At 48.5% G+C, this 22,059-nt stretch overlaps 1 protein-coding gene across 15 annotated transcripts in view; it reads right to left on the reverse strand.

Moving 5' to 3' along the window:
- Positions 1-22,059, reverse strand: part of MYCBP2 (MYC binding protein 2) — a 1,771,217-nt gene that overhangs the window by 1,201,550 nt on the left and 547,608 nt on the right. For all 15 annotated transcript variants that reach the window (XM_085622060.1, XM_085622057.1, XM_085622054.1 and 12 more), the window contains one exon: positions 3,790-3,873. In XM_085622060.1, the coding sequence (XP_085478186.1) occupies positions 3,790-3,873 (84 nt within the window). The remainder of the gene's footprint in view (positions 1-3,789; positions 3,874-22,059) is intronic.

The following is a 22,059-nucleotide window of genomic DNA, read 5'->3' on the forward strand; positions in this document are numbered from 1 at the left end:
CCAGGTCGTCCTCGACGCCTCCTGGTCTTCGTGGCTGAAGAGTCAAGCTTCACCTCCTTCACCTGAAATCACCAGACTTCGGTGGGCATTCGCCTATTGTCCTCCAGGTCACTGGCAAGTGGCCCAGACTCTGTCCTCTCTGCTTTCAGGTTCTTCTCGACTTCGATCCAGGCTTGGATCACTTCGGACACTTCGCATCTTCCCGGCAGCAGCACTTCTTTGCCAGCTCCCATTGAAATCGATGACGCGACCCAACACCATTTGACACCTATGCACCCAGCTTCCCTGGGTGAGGTAACACAAGTACTCCAATGCTCCTGTGGGTGTTGACCCTAGAACTTCCCAAGTCCCAAAGGGTTTGGTCTTGACTCATTTCTAAGTGTCCCTCATCTTTGAAAATCTAACCGCGATTTTCCCCAAAGAAGCTAACGGGAGCTCGCGGCTGTGTTCTCACACTGCACACGGCCCCCGTGGGTCCCCTGTGTCACTACCTTGGGTGGTTCCTTGGGGTCCCAGCGATTCTATAAGTCGTGGTTCTTATACCACCATTTTAGTATATGGTTTGTCTCGCCCCTAGGGCCGGACGTTTATTTGTGCTATTTTACTGTACTATTTGAAGTGTAACTTATGTGTTTTGACCTCTAGCCTCATAAAGAGACTAGGAGGGTGTGTTTAGAAATAAATACATATATTTTATATATATATATATATACCTGGTGTGGTTGTCTTTCATTTAGCCATTCAAGAGATTATGGACTGGTAAAACAAGCTGCTTTACATTCCTTCAAGACTTAGCCTGAAGGCTGCTCTCCATAGCTACCACTAGGATAGCTTTCAATAAAGGTTGTCTTTAACCTATCATCAATTAGGGGTTGTTTGGACTGGTACAGGGTGCCCACTATAACTAGTGGACAGCATATACCAGGCCAACTGCTCACAAAGACTGCTTGATATTTTTGGAGAAATGCAAGGTGGTGTAGGTTTCCTCCATAGACAGGGCCTTTATCAGCGAGTCATTGAAGTAAAAGTGAAGTTCATGCACGCTAGGAGGCTGTTGCACACAGCACCTACACACACACACACACACACACACACAGCACCTACACACACACACACACAGCACCTACACACACACACACACACAGCACCTACACACACACACACACACAGCACCTACACACACACACACACACAGCACCTACACACACACACACACACACAGCACCTACACACACACACACACACACAGCACCTACACACACACACACACACACAGCACCTACACACACACACACACACACAGCACCTACACACACACACACACACACACACACACACACACACACACACACACACACACACACACACACACACACACACACACACACACACACACACACACACACACACACACACACACACACACACACACACACACACACACACACACACACACACACACACACACACACACACACACACACACACACACACACACACACACACACACACACACACACACACACACACACACACACACACACACACACACAGGAATGGGGGGCATCTATGCTGATGGAGACCACACTATGGCAAACTTTAAATCCTAATGATGTTGCTTCTCCATGGGGTAATACAAACAGGCATGCTGGAGGTCTGTACATTCCAAGTAATACTGGAGTCTATACATTTTAGACAGTCCCATTGGTGCAACACCTTTGGTTGCTTAGTGAAATGTGTCTGCAAAAGGCAATGAGTTTAAGCCTCGGAGGTCTGGGGTAGGTCCTAAGCCCCCAGTCTCTTCAGGGACAGAACTTCCTAGAGTAAAACCCTAGCCTTGTGTATGTGCACCCAATTTATTGGAGGAGCTATTGAATATTTTTTTGCAGGTGTTCTGGAAAATATTTTGTATTCTTTGGAGGAAAGAGTGAGAGCTAGAGTCAAGTTTGAGTGAGTTCAGCTTTATATTAGCAAAAGCCTTTTCAAGTTCATATCAAACACACAAAAGTGCTCACATCATCTTTTGATGTGAGCAAATCTGTGAGTTGTTTGGAGGTTCAAAGGAAGACCTTCTGAAATATTCAGTACCCATTGGTGTAGAGTAATTAAAGACAGAAGTGTGAAAGGAGCAAAGCCAAACTTCCAATAGGTGGACTGCTCACTGGTGAGGATAGAAGGTGATCTATTCCAATTAAGTCATGCAGATTATTGATAACCATCTATGGAACTGACAGAGTGAGCAGCAGACGTATGCTTGAGGCAAAATCTGCATTTACAGTATGGTGCATTGCAGGCATAAGATTTCTTTCCTTTCAAAGCCAGCATCCTAAGGATATAATCTGAAAAGTCCACCTGTCTAAGCAATCTCATTCCAATATCAGGACCTTTGTGATCCAGACCCCATGCGATTAACTGGGTCAGCATTCTTGGCTTCACTCAATGGAGCACCTCTGCATGCGATAGGATACACAGTACAAAAACGGCAATTTGCGCTTACAGATTACTAACAAAAAACCTGTCTTGAACGTCTGTATTAAATGCTCTTCAGTATTGTAGAGAGCCAGTGGTTCAGCCGAGGCCTTCATAGTTTTAAAATTAAAGTCTCTCATCACCTTTAGCTATAATGTTTTTCTACCCATTGTAAAAACGTGCACAGAAGCTGGGAAGTCCCCTAATAAAAATAAGAATAAACCATGAAAGTGTCTGCTGTTCAACATAACACCTACCCAATACTTCATCATGAGCCACACAGTCTACAGGACATGCTTTGTCCCATTCTTATAACTGTAAACTATTTAATTTGCTGGTGGAAGACTTCATGTAAAAAGCTAAAAATTATCCCACCCTGTGGCAATCTCTGATAAACAATAAGAGAATCCAGTTGAAGTGCATGCTTGTTTTGAACTCCTACACCTAACTGATACAAATATTTCTGGCTCAAGAAATTCTTTGACTCGTTATCTTGCGAACGGCATGGGAAGTCATTGGCGATTACCTAGCATTGGATGAGATTAGTCATTAGGCTCTCCATTTCCACGTAAAGTACAAATAAAAGGGTCTAAGTGACTAACCTGTGGTTTCTGCAATCCTATCACTGACCATGATTGTTTGAGGGTTTGAAACCTGAAGTCTTCAGGGAAAGTTTAGTTCCAAAGATGCAACAAATGAATAAAATAGCACAGTGCCGCAGTTAAATTGTTGGTGCAGCAAGGCATATACGTAGGAAGATGTTAATTCTGGTATCACTTCTATAATATCCCCGCCAATGGAGCATTCCAGTGCCTTCTAGTGGCCGTGCAATCTACGAGTTAGCAATCTGGCATTAGGCTACTTCATAAAAAAAAAAGAAAAAAAGATCAAATATCCTATCATTTCTGCCCTTCGCCACTATAATTTAGATACCAAGAATACCAAGTTAAATATTTTTAAGATACAAGAAAGGTCATAGTTGGACAGGACCAATATCACTAATCGCTCAGATACTGTGAAAACAAAACAAATCAAGAAGATGTGAAGGGCATTATATCTGCATACCCTTTTTAATTAACACATGTTCAAACTGATGTGGGCACAAAAGTAATGCTTGATTCTCAAAAACAAAAATACACCTATTTTTACCAACTTCCTTTCACATTTATGATCTTTATTTTGGGAGCGTTTTCTTTCGATAACTCTGAACAATGAGGGAGCATGCTGGCAAACAAACTTCAATAACAGTATACATATGAATGGACACATTGAGTTACACAAAAGCTACTTTTATCATCATTAGCAGTAATTAACAATTACCTGTACAATAGTTGAGGTATCTGCCCAGCGTTGACATCTGTGCCATTGTTGGACTTCTTTGAGCTTTTGAACTGAAACACAACCCTGAAATAGCATATAATTATTTTGACAACAATTTGTTAATAAACATTCTTGCATTCTAGATTCTCATTAGTCAAGAAAGGGTGGTCCAGCAATCCTAACAAGCTGGAGAAACCTGGCTTACCGAAGTGCTCTTCCTTAGCCTGTGCAGTCCTGAGGCAGCTAAACCTTAATGGACTCATACACAAAGGGCTTAGTAAAATGTTCAGAGTAGGGATAATGGTCGATGGCATCAGCCCACTAAATTCCCAGGTGTGGTGGACCAAGAGTGTTGCAAATGAACAAAAATGCTTGAAGCTGAATGTTGGTGGGGGATATATGGGGTGATATTGTCTGACTATAAACATTTATTAAACCAGTACATTGGTGCCTGTCACAGCACAAGCACCTCAAAATATGTGGCAACTGGGGTATAAACATGGTAGGATAGAGCAGCCATTTAAAGTCAACACATTCTCTATTTCAAATAGAATGCCATGCCAGAGCCACAACAAAGTCAGTAGAAACAACAACTTCACAATTGCCTTGGTTTAAACAAAGGTTGATCCACATTTCAATTGCATTTCACAACTTGTGTACAAAATGATGTATGTATATGTTATTTCTATAGCACCAACCTAACTAAATGGAAGCAGAGCACTGATCATGGGCATGGGCAGCTGGGCTGTGGACAGTTACACTGTGATGTAGTCTTCTTTAAAGAGGTGATACTTCAACTCTTTGCTAAACTGGAGCAGAATTGGGGCAGTCCTGGTGAATAAGAGGATGTTGTTCCAGATCCTGGGTGGAAAGATGGGAAGGGCCTGTTGTCTTATTTTCTTTCTTTTTCACAATTCTTAGTCTACAGTGAGATGCGATCCTGGCAGTGGGTGTGTTGAGAACCACCAGAGATCATCTGCAAGATAAGCAGGGGTGCTATTTGGGATGGCTTTGTAAACGAAGCAGTTGGTTTTGAAGATGGTACGGGCCAGCAAATGGAACCAATTAAGTTACATAGGGATGGGGGTGAAGTGAAATTTCTTCAAGCTAAATTAGGATTTTCAACATCTAATGGAAAAGCCATCACTTTCAACTGTTACATACAAAAAGGGGACATAAAGGCTTTGGTTGAACCCAATACTTCAAGGATAAATGTGTACCTCTGTGGAGGCTCTATAAATGACATGAAATGACATGCAATAAAAATATTCTTAAACATTTTATTGTATAGAAGACCACCAAATATAACACGCATTGGCATAGCCAATAGGTCTTGCCTTTGGGACCTTATAAGTGTTTAACCATGCAGCATATTATCCTGGGTGATGTGCCACCAGAGATTGAAGAGTTATACAGTTACTACACACTGGGCCATTCAGTGTGATTCAGGAATACATGCTTGCCTGGGGACAAACAAACAAACCACACAGAATCTACATTTTATAAAGGACAAGAACATAAGCAAATCAAAAGCTGTGGGCAGGCTGTAAGCCCACATGGTTAATACAGCAGGTCTTGAAGGCAGCGCGCACCTGAAAAATAACACAAATGTCTATTCTTAGTGAAATGTTTTACAATTCTCTGGTGAAACACGCTTTTTGGAACATGATGACCAACGGTGGAAAATATGTTTTAGGCAATTTATGAAGCATAGTATTGTATTTGGATGTGTGATTAGATATAGGTGTGGTCCTTATCTGAATATTTCAGGACGAACACAGTAGAAAGGAACGTGGGTGTATTAAAAAATTATGTTAATGATGGAGAAGAAACTAAATGGTTACTTACCAGTAGGAGTAGTTTTGCAGCTTGAAGAATTTTCTGGATTCTCATGCTGTGCATCTTTCCGCCATCTAGTGATTGTCTTTTTTTCTTGTTTTGATCGCAGTCGACCACCATTTGGTGCCAGGTACGGCCCCGAGTGATGTCAGACGTTATCCTGGAGGTCGATGTGCGTGGTGGCCATCTTCGGATTATTTTTTATGTTCTTATTTTCTTTTGTAATCCTTGAGATGGTTATTGAATAACTGACGTAGCTGTTTGCTTCCCCACCTGTTTGTTTTCCTGCTAGGGGAGGCCGGGTGGGTCGCATGTGAATCCAGAAAATTCTTCAAGCTGCAAAACCACTCCTACTGGTAAGTAACCATTTCGTTTTGCAGCGTGAATCCTTTTCTGGATTCACATGCTGTGCATCAGATTATGTAGCAGTTTCTCCCGTGTCTGGGAAGCTGTGGTGAAAGGAAGAACTTGCAAACAGGTGTTGAAGTACCCTTTGTCCCATTTGAGCTTCCTTATTCTTTTGTATATCCACACAGTAATGCTTTGTAAAGGTGTGTGGGGATGCCCATGTTGCTGCTGCGCAAATGGAGTCAATGGGTACATTGGCTATAAAGGCTAGCGTTGCTACTTTCTTTCTAGTAGAGTGAGGAGTTGGTTGAGTTGTTAGTTCATTTTTTGGCCTTGCCATAACACAATTGGAGGGCTTGTACTATCCATCTTGCAAAAGTTGCCTTTGTGATAGGTGATCCTGTGTTGGTATGTGCGTAGGCGACAAACAATTGCTTTTTCTTCCCAATGTGTTCTGTTTTTTGTAAATAATACAATAAAGCCCTGCTTACATCCAGGGTAGGGAGGCTTCTCTCTTTTAGTCTGAGTTTCAATGAAAACCGTCAAGAGAATGTTTTGGTTTATGTGATACTTAGATGCCACTTTTTGCAAAAACTGTGGGTTCGTTTTTAAGATTACTTTATCCTTGTGGATTTGTAAGTGAGGTTCTTGAATTGATAATGCTTGCAATTCACTTACTCTTCGTAGTAATGTTATTGCAACGAGAAAGGCTGTCTTTAGGGTAATGTGTTTTAGGACCGCTGTATGCATGGGTTCGAAGGGCTTTGCTATTAGTTCAGAAAGTACTGTATTTAAGCTCCATGTGGGTTCTTAAGCTGCGCTTGGTGGGGCAATTTTTTTTGGTCCTTCTAAAAATCTTTTGATTACTGGTCTTGTGAAGAAGCTTTTGCATGATTTTTCTCTTGTGTATGCCACTATGGCAGCAAGGTCCACTTTAAGGCTTGAGTAGTTGATGTTGCTGTCTAAGAGGTAAGTAAGGTATGTAATAACTATTTCTTGTGTGTTGATTGAACTGTTTTCCTTGTTAGCAGTGTACCATGTGGTATACCGCTTCCATTTTGCTGGATAGCATTTTCTTGTCGATTCTTTCCTTGCCTCTTTCAGAATTTCCATAGTTTGCAGAGGCAGATTGAGGTGTCCAAATTCTATGTATTCAGGCGCCAAGCTGCTAGGTGTAGCATTGCTGGCTCTGGGTGAAAGATCTGGCCCTGTTGCATTGTTAGCAGGACCTTTTCTGCTTTGATCTTGATCATTTGTCCCCTGGATAGTTCTAGGAGGGTTGAGTACAATGTTTGCCTTGGCCATTGAGGGGCAATAAGAATCATATCTGTTCCTGGGATTTTTGCTTTTCGTAACACTCCTGGCATCAGGGGTATTGGAGGAAAGTGAAAACCTCGAGGCAAAGGACTGGCATTTCTTGTTCTGCACTGTTGCAAACAGGTCTATCACTGGTTTTCCCCAGATGTTGAACAGATACTGTACTGTTTTCTGTTCCAACTCCCGTTCGTGGGTGCAGTTGTTCTGTCTGCTCAGTTGGTCCGCTGTAATGTTGTCTACTCCTGGTAGATGTACTGTCTGTAGACTGATTTTTTTGTATTGTTGGCCATTGCCAGATTTCCTGTGCAAGTTTGCTCAGGGGAAAGGACCTTTTCCCACCCTGTTTGTTCAGATAGAAGATTGTTGTATTGTCTGTTTGAATTAATATGGTTTTCCCATGAATGTGTTTCTGGAATGCCTGGAGTGCTTGAAAGACAGTTTACATAAAAAAAAAAAGTTGATGTGCTTTGTAGAATCCTGTTTATTCCATGGACCATGAACTTTCAGCTGGTTGCAATGCGCTCCCCAACCGTTGAGGGATGCATACGTGGTGACTGTCACAGATGGAGTTGGGTCCCTGAAAGGTCTCCCCTGGTGCTATGTTGTTGGATGCCCATCATTGTATCTCTGCTTGCAACCTTCATGTAACAACCACTAGATCCTCCCAATTTCCTGAGGCTTGAGACCAGCTGTTGGGAAGCCATTCTTGAAATGGGCACATGTGTAGGCGAGCGTGAGGGATAAGTGAGATGCATGATGCCATCATGCCCATGAATTTCATCATTGTCAGAGACTGACCCCTCTGGTAGAGGGTTCTTTCTTGTATCCTGGTATTTGTGGGGTATGCCTTTGCCTTCGAAGGTTTTTTCTCTTCCTGGCGTTGAAGATTTTTTGAGGTTCATTGAGAAACCCAGTGTCTGTAGCGTCTTGATTGTTTTTTTTAACATGATGGTGACGCTCAAGTTACTTACCTTCGGTAACGATATATCTGTAAGAAACATTAGCTAGTTAGATTCCTTACCTTAGAATATCCCCAGGCGTCAGGTTGGATCTGGAAAGATTTTTCATCAGCAGTACCCCTGCGCGTCGGAAGGCGTCGTCTGCGGCTCCGCGTCCGTCGTCGTGATTGCCGGAATGACGGAGTACTTAGACGCCGCCCTCGCGCGCTCACGTCTGTTCTGTACATAGCTTTCTGCGCCAGGAACGCAAAGCCACGCAAGAAACTGACACTGGTGCAATGAAACTAGGGCCCTGAAAGGGATGACCTTAACCCTAGATATCGGTTCACAGAACGGGGAGGATGGGTGGGGTGGTAAGGAATCTAACTAACTAATGTTTCTTACAGATATATCGTTACCGAAGGTAAGTAACTTGTGCATCTGAAAGAAACACGTTAGTTAGATTCCTTACCTTAGAATAGATACCCCAGCAATACCAACCCCAGTGGTGGGTCTGCGAACCAAGATCACACCAGGAAGTCCTGGAGAACGGAACAGCCAAAGAAGCCATCTCTCCAGACTTGGCTGTCCAGGCAGTAATGCTTGGCAAATGTGTGCAGCGAGGCCCACATAGCTGCCTGACAAATGTCCTGCAGAGGGACCCTACCGTCCCAAGGCAGTAGTAGCCACTGTGGCTCGAGTGGAATGGGCCCTCAGCCCAACAGGAGGAACCTTCTTAGCCAAGGAATAACAGACCTTAATACACAAAACGGCCCACCGAGAGATGGTTCGCTTGTGCACAGCCCGCCCCTTCTTAGCGCCCACGTAGTCAACGAAGAGTTGGTCGTCCACCCGGAACTGTTTTGTGCAATCCAGGCGGTGGAGCCTCTCTTCCTCTTTCGAGGGATGCGGAGGCGGAAAGAAGGTGGGTAAGGTAATGGACTGCCCGATGTGAAAGGCAGTAGTAACCACTTTAGGAAGAAAAGAAGGGAGAGTCCTCAGAACAACCTTGTCCTGATGGACAGAGAGGAAAGGAGATTTAGCCGAAAGAGCCTGGAGGTCACTCACTCTTCTGGCAGAGGTGATGGCAACCAGGAAAGCAGTCTTGAGAGGCAGAAGACGAAGAGGACAGTTATGAAGTGGCTCAAAGGGAGCGCACATCAGATAAGTTGACACCAGATTCAAGTCCCACTGAGGCATTACAAAGGGAACAGGAGGAAACATTTGAGTAATGCATTTCAAGAATCTATTTACAACAGGGGACTTGAAAAGAGAAGGCTGATCAGGAAGCCTCAAGAAGGGTGAAACAGCTGAAAGATATCCCTTGATGGTGCCCAGAGCAGAGCTCTGCTGGTACAGGGAAGGAAGAAAGAGGAGTACCTCAGAAAGAGGGGCGGAAAGGGGATCCACAGCCCTTGCTGTGCACCATGCCACAAATATGTTCCACCTGCAGGCGTATACCGTTTTAGTGGAGGGATGCCTGGCTGCCAGAATGACATCACAGACTTCAGGAGGCAAGTCAAATGGCATCAACTGCCGCCGCTCAATCTCCACGCATGGAGGTGGAGGCTGAACAGGTTCGGGTGGAGGACCGTCCCCTGCTGCTGCGACAGAAGGTCCTCCTGAAGAGGCAGCCGAATCAGGGTATCGATTGACAGACTGAGTAGCTCGGGATACCAGTATCTTCGTGCCCAATACGGATCCACAAGGATGACTTGGGCCCGGTCGCGCCTGATCTTCTTCAGCACTCTGGGCAGAAGTGGTATAGGTGGAAAGGCGTGTAACAGACCGCAACTCCACTTGTGATGAAAAGAGTCTCCGAGCTAGTGCCGCCTTGGAAATTCCAACGCGCAGAACTGATCACATTGCGCGTTCTCTTCGGTGGCGAATAGATCTAACCAAGGCTCTCCCCACTGCCGAAAGAGACCTTGCGCCACGTCCGAGTTTAGACGCCACTCGTGATCCATCAGGCACCGACGGTTGAGTTCGTCCGCCCTGGCGTTCAGAGAACCCACCAGGTGTTCAACCACCAGGGTGATGCCCCGATGTTCCAGCCATGTCCAGTGGCGCAGAGCCTCCTGACAAAGGGTCCACGACCCCACCCTGCCCTGTTTGTTGCAATACCACGTGGCGGTGGGGTTGTCCGTGAACACCTGCACTACACTTCCCCGGACAGAGGGAAGGAATGCCTTCAGTGCAAGCCGGATCGCCCGCAGCTCCAATAGGTTGATATGGAGCCGGGACTCCGCCGAAGACCAGAGGACTCTGATCTCAGCCTCTCACATGTGGCCCCTCCATTCCAGGAGGGACGCATCAGTCACCACTACGTGCTTCGGTTGGGGTAGGGAGAGGGATCTGCAACTGACCCAATCGCGGTCCGTGAGCCACCACTGCAACTGTCTTGCAGTGCCCTCCGAGATCAGGATGTGGTCGGACAGGTTGCCCTGATGTTGAGCTCACTGGAACTTCAGGTCCCACTGCAGAGCCCGCATCCGCCACCTGGCGTGATGTACCAGCAGGAGGCCATCAGACCCAGCAGCCGTAGGGCCATCCTGACCGAAACTGGGGTTAAAGGCTGAAAGATCGGAATCGGAGCCTGAATATCCTGAACCCGCTGTTCGGGAGGATAGATCCGAAACTGTGCCGAGTCCAGAACCGCTTCGATGAAGAGGAGCTTCTGGGAGGGACTCAGATGTGACTTCAGCACGTTGATGGAGAACCCCAGTGAATGCAGGAGGTCGGCCGTAGTCTGGAGGTGGGAGACGACGGTTCGGGGCGAGCCCGCCTTCAACAACCAGTCGTCGAGCTAGGGGAAGACTGGAACCCCTAATCTGCGCAGATGAGCTGCAACCGCCGCCATCACTTTCGTGAACACCCGAGGGGCACTGGTGAGGCCGAAGGGGAGCACAGTAAACTGAAAGTGCTCGTGGCCTACCGTGAACCGCAGGTAACGCCGGTGGGCCGGCCGGACGGGGATGTGGAAATAAGCGTCCTGCAAGTCCAACGCTACCATCCAGTCTCCAGGGTCTAGGGCAGCCAGAACCTGAGCTAATGTCAGCATCTTGAAATTCTCCTTCCGGAGGAAGGTGTTGACGCTCCTGAGGTCCAAGATAGGGCGTAGGCCTCCTTTGCCCTTCTTGGGAACCAGAAAGTAGTGGGAGTAACGACCCCGTCCTACTTCTGGGCCAGGAACGCGCTCGATTGCCCCCTTGGCCAAGAGGGCCGTAACTTCCTCCTGCAGAAGTTGCAAGTGATCCCCAGACCTGCGGTGGTACTGCTATGGCATGGCTGGAGGGGTCGCCTCGAAGGGGAAGGAGTAGCCCTTTCGGACGATTTGCAGCACCCACCTGTCCGAAGTGATGGTACGCCAGTGGAGCAGGTGATGGCGAACTCTGCCTCCCACTGGCGTGGAATGGGCCTGAAAGCTCGGACTAGGTAGGCTTTGAGGCAGATGCTGCGGGAGCAGATGTGGACTGACCGGCTCTCTGTCTCCCTTCTCCGCCACGGCAGAATCCACATCGGCGACCGCGTTGAGGCTGGTTCTGCGGAACTGTGGCTGGACTAACGTGCAGGGGCGCCCCATCCTTGGCCACGAAAGGGGCGAAAAGCAGAAGTTTGCTGGCGCTGGGCCGACAGACCCAAGGACTTGGCCGTAGCCCTGAAGTCCTTAAAGCGCTCCGGCGCGCTATCTGCTTTGTCGCCAAAAAGGCGACGGCCATCAAAGGGCATGTCCATAATAGTGCTCTGGACATCCCCGAAAAGTTTGTGGACCTCAGCCAGGCGTGATGACGAATCCCCACCGTTGTTGCAATCGCTCTGCCCAGCGAGTCCGTGGTGTCAAGTGCACATCTAATGGAATACCGTGCGGCATCACGCCCCTCAGCAAGAGCCTGGGCGAGCGGTGTCCTGGCCTCCTCTCGACACTGGGTCAGCACGTCAACCACCGTATCCCACAGAGAAAGGGTGTAACGGTCCAAAAGGCATGCGGTATTAATGGACCGCAACCCAAGACTGAGTGAGGAAAACAGTTTCTTGCCAAACTGTTCCATCCTTTTGGACTCCCGGTCCGGAGGCGCGGACGGGAAGGCGGTTTGGGACGTGGAGGCCTGGGTAACCAGACTCACAGGGGTGGGGTGTACGGACAGAAAGCAGGGGTTGCCCGGAGCTGGGCGGTGGTGCCGGGCCACGTTCCGATCCACAGGAGAGACTGTGGAGGGCTTGGACCAAGTGCCCATCAGAATGTCGGTGAGGGCCTCATTAAACTGCAGCAGAGGCTCCGAGAGAGCTTACTGGCGGTTGAAGCACCTCAGTGAGGAGGTTAGTCCTCACGGCGGCTGCAGGGAGCTCCAGGCGCAAGGCCTTGGCCGCACCACAGCATAAGTAGCACCCTCCTCCGTAGCCACGGAAGGAGGAGAGATGAAACCAGTGTCAGGAGAAGTGTCTAGACTACTGGCCTCTCCCAGCTCATCTGCCCAGTCCTGACTTAACTGGCACTCCTGTGCCAGAGGGTCCTCAGACCCCTCCCAGTCCTCCCCTTCATCTGTGTCCTGGTAATCAGGCAGAAATGACGGAGCCGGGTCATAGGCGAAAAGCTCACCCATCAACGCCGGAGACGGCGCCGCTCCGACGCCAGACCTGGACCGGGGCTGAAACCAGGGACGGCGTCGTCCGAGGACGGCGCAGGGAGCGACACCATGGGGTTCGGCGCCAGCGGAGGAGTCGTGAGGTCAACTGGCGTCGACCGGGATCCAGCGGCGTCAGGACCGAAGTAGACGATGGCGCTGTAGCCGCCGGCTCGCTAGGACCCCCAGTCGGACCTACGGGGCCTGGAGGCACGCCGGCAGGCCTCAACGGCGGGAAGAGTCCTCATGGCCACGAGGAAGTCTCGAATCTCGTTCGGAGTCGCATGAAGCCCAGGGACCGGAGGGTGTGGGGCCGGATGCGACTCCTGCGGAGCCACGCGGGTGATGCCACCCCGAAACCTCGGCCGAGTCCCGTGACCAGCGAGGGGAGTCAGAAGAGCGGTGTTGCTTCTTCGACTTCTATTTGCAATGCCTCGACTTACCTGAGTGCGAGGACTTGGATCCCGACGAGCGGTGAGGACTGCAGCTCTGCGACCGGGACCTCGAGCGGTGCGGAGCCGACTGCCGGATCTCGACGAGCTTGCAGGACCGCTCCCACCTAGCTTTCGACGTCAAGGCCCGGCAGTCGGGGCACGACTTGTGTTCGTGGTCAGCCCCAGGACAGTAGAGACACCGATGGTGGGGGTCAGTAACCGACATCAGTCGGTGACAGACGTCGCACGGCTTGAACCCAGGCATCCCTACCGGCACCAGGAGTCTAAGTCGACTCGAAAAAGATAGACAAAATGTCCAAAAAGTTAGTCAAAAAATGACTAAGGGTACGCTAGAACTGACGTCAGCGCGCGAGGGCGGCATCTAAGTACTCCGACGACGTCATCCCGGCGATCATGACACCGACGACTGACGCGGAGCCGCAGACGACACCTACCGACGCGCAGGGGTACTGCTGACGAAAAATCTTTCCGGATCCAGCCTTACGCCTGGGGATATTCTAAGGTAAGGAATCTAACTAACGTGTTTCTTTCAGATATGTTTGTTTTGAATGTCCCCTTATGAGCCAGTCGTCTAGATAGGGGTTGACGTGGATTTTTTCTTTTCTCAGGTATGCTGCAACTGAAGCTAGACATTTTGTGAACATCCATGGAGCTGAATTTAATCCTAACTGAAATACTTTGAATTGGTAGTGTGTTCCGTTGAGCAGGAAGGCAAATGCTACTTACCAGTATGCATCTGTTCTTGGCATGTAGAGCTGCAGATCTACACACTGTGCATAGATCGCCATCTGGTGTTGGGCCCGGATGTTTGCAGTCATTTTTCCTCTTGGAAAGTCTTTGGAAGTCACGAGGTATGGGACTCCTCCTTTGGATCGTATTGCGCATGGGCTTCGGCTCCATCCTCAGATTGTTTTTCGCCAGCAGGGAAAGATGGAGCGTAGAAATAACAGTGAAGATGCCAATGTGTGTGCTATCTAAATAAGATAAACTGGAACAGATAAAGGTAGCCGGGGAGGCAGGTGGGCGTGTGTAGATCTGCAGCTCTACATGCCAAGAACAGATGCATACTGGTAAGTAGCATTTGCCGTTCTAGGCATATGAGCTGCAGATTACACACTGTGCATAGATTATATAGCAGTACCCATCCTTAGGGGCGACCACCGGTATCTGTTGTAGTGGTTTGAAATAATGTTTTGAGTACAGCCTGGCCCACACTAGCCTGTTGCTTAGTTTACACATCTACACAATAGTGTTTAGTGAAAGTGTGCGGTGTTGACCATGTAGCTGCTCGGCAGATATCATCTAATGGGATGTTTATTGAAGCCCCTATTTTACGTGTAGAGTGGGCTTTAGGGGGAACGGATAGCGTTCGTTTTGCTTTGTGGTAGCAAATCTGAATGAATTTGACAATCCACCTAGTTATCCCCGACTTGGAGATGGGGTTGCCTTTGTGTGGTGGTGAGAAAGAGACAAACAGTTGTTTGGTCTTACGAAAAGGTTGTGTTCTCTCGATGTAGTAGAGTAAGGCTCGTTTGACATCTAATGTGTGAAGAGCTCTTTCTGCAATGGTCTGTGGTTGCGAGAAGAATACTGGTAGTTCTACAGATTGGTTTAGGTGAAAAGGAGAAATGACTTTAGGGAGGAATTTTGGGTTAGTACGGAGAACGACCTTGTTATGGTGCATTTGGAGAAAAGGTTCTTGAATGGTGAGTGCTTGTATCTCACTGACCCTTCTGAGAGAAGTGATGGCTACAAGAAAAGCGGTTTACCATGTTAGGAATTGAAGTTCACATTTGTGTAGAGGTTCAAAGGGAGGCCCCATAAGTCTGGTGAGAACGATATTTAGGTTCCACACAAGTGAGGGTGGCACTCTGGGGGGAATTATTCTTTTGAGGCCTTCCATGAAGGATTTTAATGGCAAGTACTCTAAAGAGTGATAGATGTTGACTGTTTTGTAGATAAGCTGCTATGGCTGCAAGGTGCAGTCTAATAGACGTATAGGCTTGATAGCATCTTTGTAGGTGTAGTAAATAGCCTATGATGTGTTGAATGGACACATCTAGGGGACTGATGGTATTGTTGGGACAATAGACCACAAAACGTTTCCACTTGGCTGCGTAGCACGCTCTAGTGGTGGGTCACCTAGCTTCTTTAATGACGTTCATGCAGTCAGGGGGAAGATTTAGATAACCGAATTCTAGGATTTCAAGAGCCAGATTGCAAGGTTGAGCTGAGCTGGGTCCGGGTGCCTGATCTCTCCATGGTTCTGGGTTAAGAGGTGTGGAGAGAGGTGTAACTTTTGGTGCGGTACTACAGATAGTTCCAGCGGTGTGGTGTACCACGGTTGTCTGGCCCAAGTTGGAGCTACTAGGATTAGTGTGAGGGAGTGTTGTTGTAGTTTGCGCACCACTAATGGAATGAGAGGCGGAAAAGCGTATGCAAATCTGCCTGACCAGTTCATCCATATCGCATTGCCTTTGGACAATGGGTGTGGATATCTGGCGGCGAAGCTTGGGCATTTGGCGTTTTCGTGGGTGGCGAAGAGGTCTATCTGTGGATGCCCCCACATTTGAAAGTACGGGTGAAAAACTTGCGGCTGAAGTTCCCACTCGTGGATTTGTTGTGTTTGTCTGCTGAGCAGATCTGCCATAATGTTTGGACTCCTGGGACATGTTGGGCTAGGAGAAAGATTTTCTGGGGTATGGCCCATCTCCATATGCTCTGTGCTAGCTGAGAGAGCTGTGGAGAGTGTGTGCCGCCTTGTTTTTGTATATAGTACATGGCTGTCATGTTGTCTGGGCGGACTAGGACTGCCTTGCGTGAAATATGTGTTTGAAAAGATTTTAGGGCTAAAAATATGGCTAGTAACTCCAGATGGTTGATGTGGAGTAACTTTTGTTGAGGTGTCCACCTGCCCTGCATGGTGTGATGTAATAGGTGAGCTCCCCAGCCGGAGAGCGATGCATCTGTTGTCAGTACTATCTGAGGAACCGGGTCCAGGAACGGTCGCCCTTTGGAAAGGTTTTTGGTGGTCCACCACTGCAGAGAGTGATGGGTACGACCGTCTACCAACACCAGATCTGTTAATTGACCCTGGGCCTGGTTCCATTGGCGCGCTAAGCACTCTTGGAAAGGACACATCTGGAGTCTTGCGTGAGGTACTATGAATATGCAAGAGGCCATCATTCCTATTAGTTGCATGAACACTCAAGCTGGAAGAGAGTGTGGTGGCTGAAATTTGGCCCGTAGAGCCTGCATGCTTGCTATCCTGACAGGACTGGGGTAGGCTAACGCTCTTGAGGTGTCTATAGTGGCACCCAGGTATTGTTTTACGTGGGACGGTTGGAGATGGGACTTTGCGTGGTTTACTGTGAAGCCCAGTTGGTGAAGTAGCTGGGTAGTGGCGTGCGTGTGTTGTACACACTGGTAGTATGAACTGGCCTTTATTAGCCAGTCGTCTAGGTATGGGAAGACATGGATGTGTTGTCTCCGCAGGTGTGCTGCCACTACTGCTAGGCACTTGGTGAATACTCGTGGTGCTGTTGTGACTCCAAATGGGAGTACTTAGAATTGGTAGTGTTGGTCGTCCACTACAAATCTGAGGAACTTCCTGTGAGCGTTGTGAACAGGAATATGGAAATAGGCGTCTTTGAGGTCTAAAGTGGTCAGGAAATCGTTGTGGGAGAGCAGTGGAAGTACCTGCTGAAGTGTTACCATTTGAAAATGGTCTGAGTATATGTATCGGTTTAGGGGCCTGAGGTCTAGGATGGGCCGTAGTGTCGTCCCTTTTTGGTATGAGAAAATATAGGGAGTAGACCGCCATATTTTGTTGGTTGGTAGGAACCCGTTCTATCGCCCCCTTTTGTAGGAGGGAGGTTACCTCCTGCTTTAGTAGTGTTAAATGTTCCTGTGACATTGGGCGTTGTCTGGGTGGAATGTTTGGGGGGGTAGATATTAGTTCTAGGCAGTAGCCTGACCAAATTATTTGTGTTACCCATTTGTCTGAGGTGATGGTAGTCCAGACAGGAAGGAAATTTTGGAGTCTGCCCCCGACTGGAGTGGGATGATCTGGGGGGAGTGGAGTGGAGTCATTGGGAAGGTGCGGAGGCAGAGCGGGCGGTGTTTGTCTTGCCTCTGCCCCTATTATTGTTGCCTCTGTAGCCGCCTCTTTGCTAACCCCTTGTAAAAGTGGATTGGGTAGGGGCCTTATATGAAGTGGAAGCGGTGTCAGAGGAGTAGCCTCTGGATGTGCTCCGAAAGGAACAGCGGCGAAAGGAGCGCCTGGGAGGGTGCGATTGTAAGGCTCCCATATATTTCGCCGTATCGGTGTCTTTTTTCATTTTTTCTAGGGCCTCAGCCACTTTTGGGCCGAACAGATGTTCCTGGTCAAAGGGGTGGTTCAAGATGAAAGCTTGCACTTCTGGTTTAAAACCTGAGATCCTGAGCCAGGCATGGCGACGGAGGAGGATGCTGGTATTAATGGCTCTGGAGGCGGTGTCGGCTGCATCTAGGGCACAGCGGATGGAGGTATTGGTAATGGTTTTGCCCTCCTGAATTAACTCATTTGCCCTATTTTTATATTTGTCAGGGAGGTGTTGCATTATGGCTTCTAGTTCGTCATAATGGGCCCTGTCGTATCTTGCCAGTAGCGCTTGTGTATTAGCGATGCGCCATATGTTGGCAGCTTGGGATGCAGTGTGCTTGCCCGATGCGTCCAAGTGTTTTGACTCTTTGTCAGGTGGTGGTGCTTCGCCTGACGCTTGGGAGTTTGCCCTCTTTCATGCTGTAGACACTACTAGGGAATCTAGTGGTGCTGGCCCTCTGATGCAGGCGGGATCTGTAGGGGCAGCTTTATATTTTTTGTCTATGCGCGGGTTAATGACCCTGGGTCTGACTGGGTCTTTAAAGACCTCCGCCGAGTGTTTGATAACTCCTTTGAGCATGGGCAGTATGGAGGTGGCCCTATGCGTGGTGTCAAAAGTATCGAGAAGGAATTCCTCCTCCACGGGGTCGGTATGGAGATCCACACCGTGATAGTGTGCAGCCCTTTGGAGTAAGTGGTTGAACCCCAATGAGTCTTCTGGTGGGGATGGTCTCGAAGGGCAGAGATCATCTTGCGGACGTTAGGAATGTCAGGAATGTTATAGTCGTCCCATGGGTCTGGGGAGCCTGTGGGAGTGGGGTCCCCTGTAGGTAGGTCATGGGGTACGTCCCCTTTGTCATCATAGACATCATTATCATCATCCGGAGAGGGTGTGGGGGAATGATGAGGTGGGGGGGGGGAGAAGGTGGAGGAGGGGAAGGTGGAGGGGGTGGTGGAGGGGGTGGAGGAGGTGGTGAAGGCATTCTGAAAGGGGAGTTAGCAGAGTCCTTCCTCTTTGGAGGTGGAGCTGGGGCAGGCTTTTCCAGCTGTCTCTTTTTGATGCTGAGCATCAAATGTCCGGTTTTGGGGTCCTTGATCAATGTCTTTTGCAATGGATCAGCTGTAAAAAGTTCTTCCGAGGGTGGCTTGTCCATCGGCACCGAAGGCATCGGGCCGTTGGTTTTCTTCTTTTAGAGTCTGCACTAGTCCGTTGTTTGGAACTATGCGGCCTGGAAAGGGTTGTCTGTTTACTCGGTGCCGCGATGGTTTTCGGCTTCGAGATATCGGTGTCGTGGCCTTGTGTTTTTTGCTCTAGGGCAGGGATGGTGTCGGTACGGAGGAGCTGGTTTTCGGCGGCGAGTGTTTCGGTATGGAGCTCGGTGCCAAGGACGAGGCAATTTTCTTTTTCGGCGTCGGTGCGGAGGAGTGTTTCTCGGCACCGACGGTGGGCTGGCTCGAGCCCGAGCCGCGAGAATGCTTAATAGGCTTCTTTGCCAGTCCCGAAGGTGCAGTGTGGGAAGCAGTGTCTTTGGTCGTGCCTAGGCCTGGAGGCGAAGGCGTGACCGAAGCCTTTTTCGGTGCCGTCGAGGGTGTTTGGGGGGGGGGGGCGCTATGGTGCTCACGACCCTCTGTGCCGGAGTGATGTTCTCCACATCTGAATCGTCGGCTTCAGAGGCGCTAACGAGGCCCTCGTCGGTGTGTTGTCCTTCTGGAGCGTCGACACCTTCCCCGAAGATGTTGTCTGGAATCGCCGTCGACGAGTGTGCCATAGTTCTTCGTGCCCTTCGGTCTCGAATGGTTTTCTTGGACCGGAAGGACTTGCACGCCGGACAGTCTTGAGCCTCGTGTTCAGGGGAGAGGCAGAGGTTACATACTTCGTGAAGGTAGGTGTGGGGGAATTTGAACCCACATCGAGGGCACTTCTTGAAGGGAGTCCTTTCCATTAGCCAGGACCGGAGCTGGGGTAGACCTGCAGGCCATCGTCGACGACTGGAATCGAAGGTCTTGATCGATGAGCGCCACGCCGAGTGTGGAGATCGCGATTGAAAACAATACCGCGAATTAGGGTGAGGATTGCGCGTCGATAGAAGAACTGGAAACTGTTCGGAACCGGAGCGCGAAGATCACATCCGAGCCCGATGGTGGAAAAAAACAATCTGAGGATGGAGCCGAAGCCCATGCGCAATACGATCCAAAGGAGGAGTCACCGACCTCGTGACTTCCAAAGACTTTCCAAGAGGAAAAACAACTGCAAACATCTGGGCTCAACACCAGATGGCGATCTATGCACAGTGTGTAATCTGCAGCTCATATGCCTCGAACTCTTAGGTACTTACTGTGGCTTTTGTTCATGGGGATATGTAAGTAGGTGTCTGAGATCTATTGTTGCCAAGTAATCCCCCTTTTGAATTAGTGGTATTATTTCCTGGAGGGAACACATTTTGAAGCATTGTGTTAGTATTTACTTGTTGATGAATCTTAAGTCCATGATTGGTCTTAGAGTTTGATCTAGTTTAGGTATGAAATATGGGGAGTAGTTTCCTGTGAACCATTCTTGTTTCGGTACTTTTCCTATTGCCTGTTTTAGGCATAGTTCCTTGAACTCTGCGTTTAGCAGTGTTTGTTCTGGTCTCCTTCATTTTCTTTCTCTTGGTGTGTTTGCAAGTGGCATTTTTGTTACCTCTATGCAATATCCGTATTTTGCCAAATTTAAAATCCAATTGTCTGTTGTGATCTTTTCCCATTGCCTGTGGAAAAAGGATATCCTTCCCCCCTTCCCCCCCCCCCCCACTGGTTTCTTGTGTGGGTCCTTGTTTGTGATTGAGTCAGTTAGAGCCATTTCCTCTTCCTGTAGAGAATTGACCTCTTACTCAGCTATTGCCTCTTCCTTGAAAGGGCAGCCTCTGTTGTTGTTGCCAACCTTGGTAGCTTGACTGCTGACCCATCTGTTTACCTGTGTTCTGCCCTCGAGTTTGTTGTGCCATCTGTTGTCCTTGGCCAAAGGAGGCCCTACCTGTGGGCTTCCTATTATTGAATCCCCCTCTTTTAAATGAACCTCATTGCTGCAGGGCCCCCACTGACCTTGCTGTTTCGTTGTCCTTAATTTCTTGAAGGAATTCATCTACCTCTTTGCCGAACAGAGCTTCTCCATTGAATGGTCTGTTGATGATGGAGGTTTGAATTTCCTGTTTGAAGCCTGAGATACTGAGCCAGCCATGTCTTCTCATGATGGTTCCTGTGCACATCTGCCTACTAGCAGTGTCTTCTGCATCTAAAGCTGACTTTAGACATGTGTTTACCACGTTCTCCCCTCCTGGACAATCGATGTTGCCCTCCTCAGGTAGTTTGTTCAACAACTCCTCTATGTCATCCCACTGCTGGTGGCCATATCTATTCAGTAGGGCATTTGAGTTAGCAATACACCACTGTGTTGCTGCCTTCTTTTCTATCCTTCTCCCCACCATGTCAATCCTCTTACTTTCCTTTTCTGGTGGAGGCCCGGTGTTGGAGACTGAATTTGCTCTCCTCCTGGCTGTGGTGGCAATAACTGAGTCGGGTATTATACTAACCTGAATATATTTAGGGTCCTTTGAGGAGGGTTTATACTTTATTTTCACTCTACGGGTTACCCCTTTGCTCGAGGCTGGTCCCTTAAAGGCTTCTTTGCCTTGATCCAGAATACTGGGCAGCATTGGAAGGGATTGTGTTCCTTTCGTAGCTGGTGCAAGGGTTTCTAGCAAAAAGCATGTGTCCCTTTTTTCTTCTTCTAAGGGCACACTAAATTGATTTGCTGCGCTTTTTACAATGTCATTATAGAAAGCAATGTCATCTAGAGGCAAAGCTTTCGAGGGGTAATTGCAAATCTCTTCTTTTGGGCTCTTGGTGTCAAGGTCTTTCCACTCATCCTCGAAATTTTCAGAGTTTTCCTCCTCTTCAGGAATGTCTCCGTATTCCTCGGTTTCTTCGCCTCGAGGTTCTGGTGTTGGAGGGGAGTCAAAGATACCTTCTTCCTCATCTTCTGCCTCTTCGGCATCAACGGTCTCTGGTTCGGCTGCCATGGTCTTTGGGATTCGAAAATCCTTCAGTGAGGCATCGGACTCCTTTTCCTTTTGTAGGAGCACATCCATTTCCTCCTGGAGTCTTCTACTTTTCTTTTCGACCGCGAGGGCCCCCTCTGCGTCAGAGGCCAGAGATTTTCTTTTCTTCCCGACGTTAGTCTTCGGAGGTGTAGTGCCCTTTCTTGCGGGTTCGGTGTCGACCCTTTGTTTTAGCCTTTTTGGCGATTTTCCCTCTTCTGTAACCTTTGGTTGGGTTCCGTGGGGTTCTTCTAATAGCGGCTGACCCTCTATTGCCTTCTTGCTCGGCGTTGGGGCTGCCTTGTGCGCCTT

Source organism: Triturus cristatus, chromosome 8 (genome assembly GCF_964204655.1).
Source record: "Triturus cristatus chromosome 8, aTriCri1.1, whole genome shotgun sequence".
NCBI classification, from domain to species: Eukaryota; Metazoa; Chordata; class Amphibia; order Caudata; family Salamandridae; genus Triturus; species Triturus cristatus.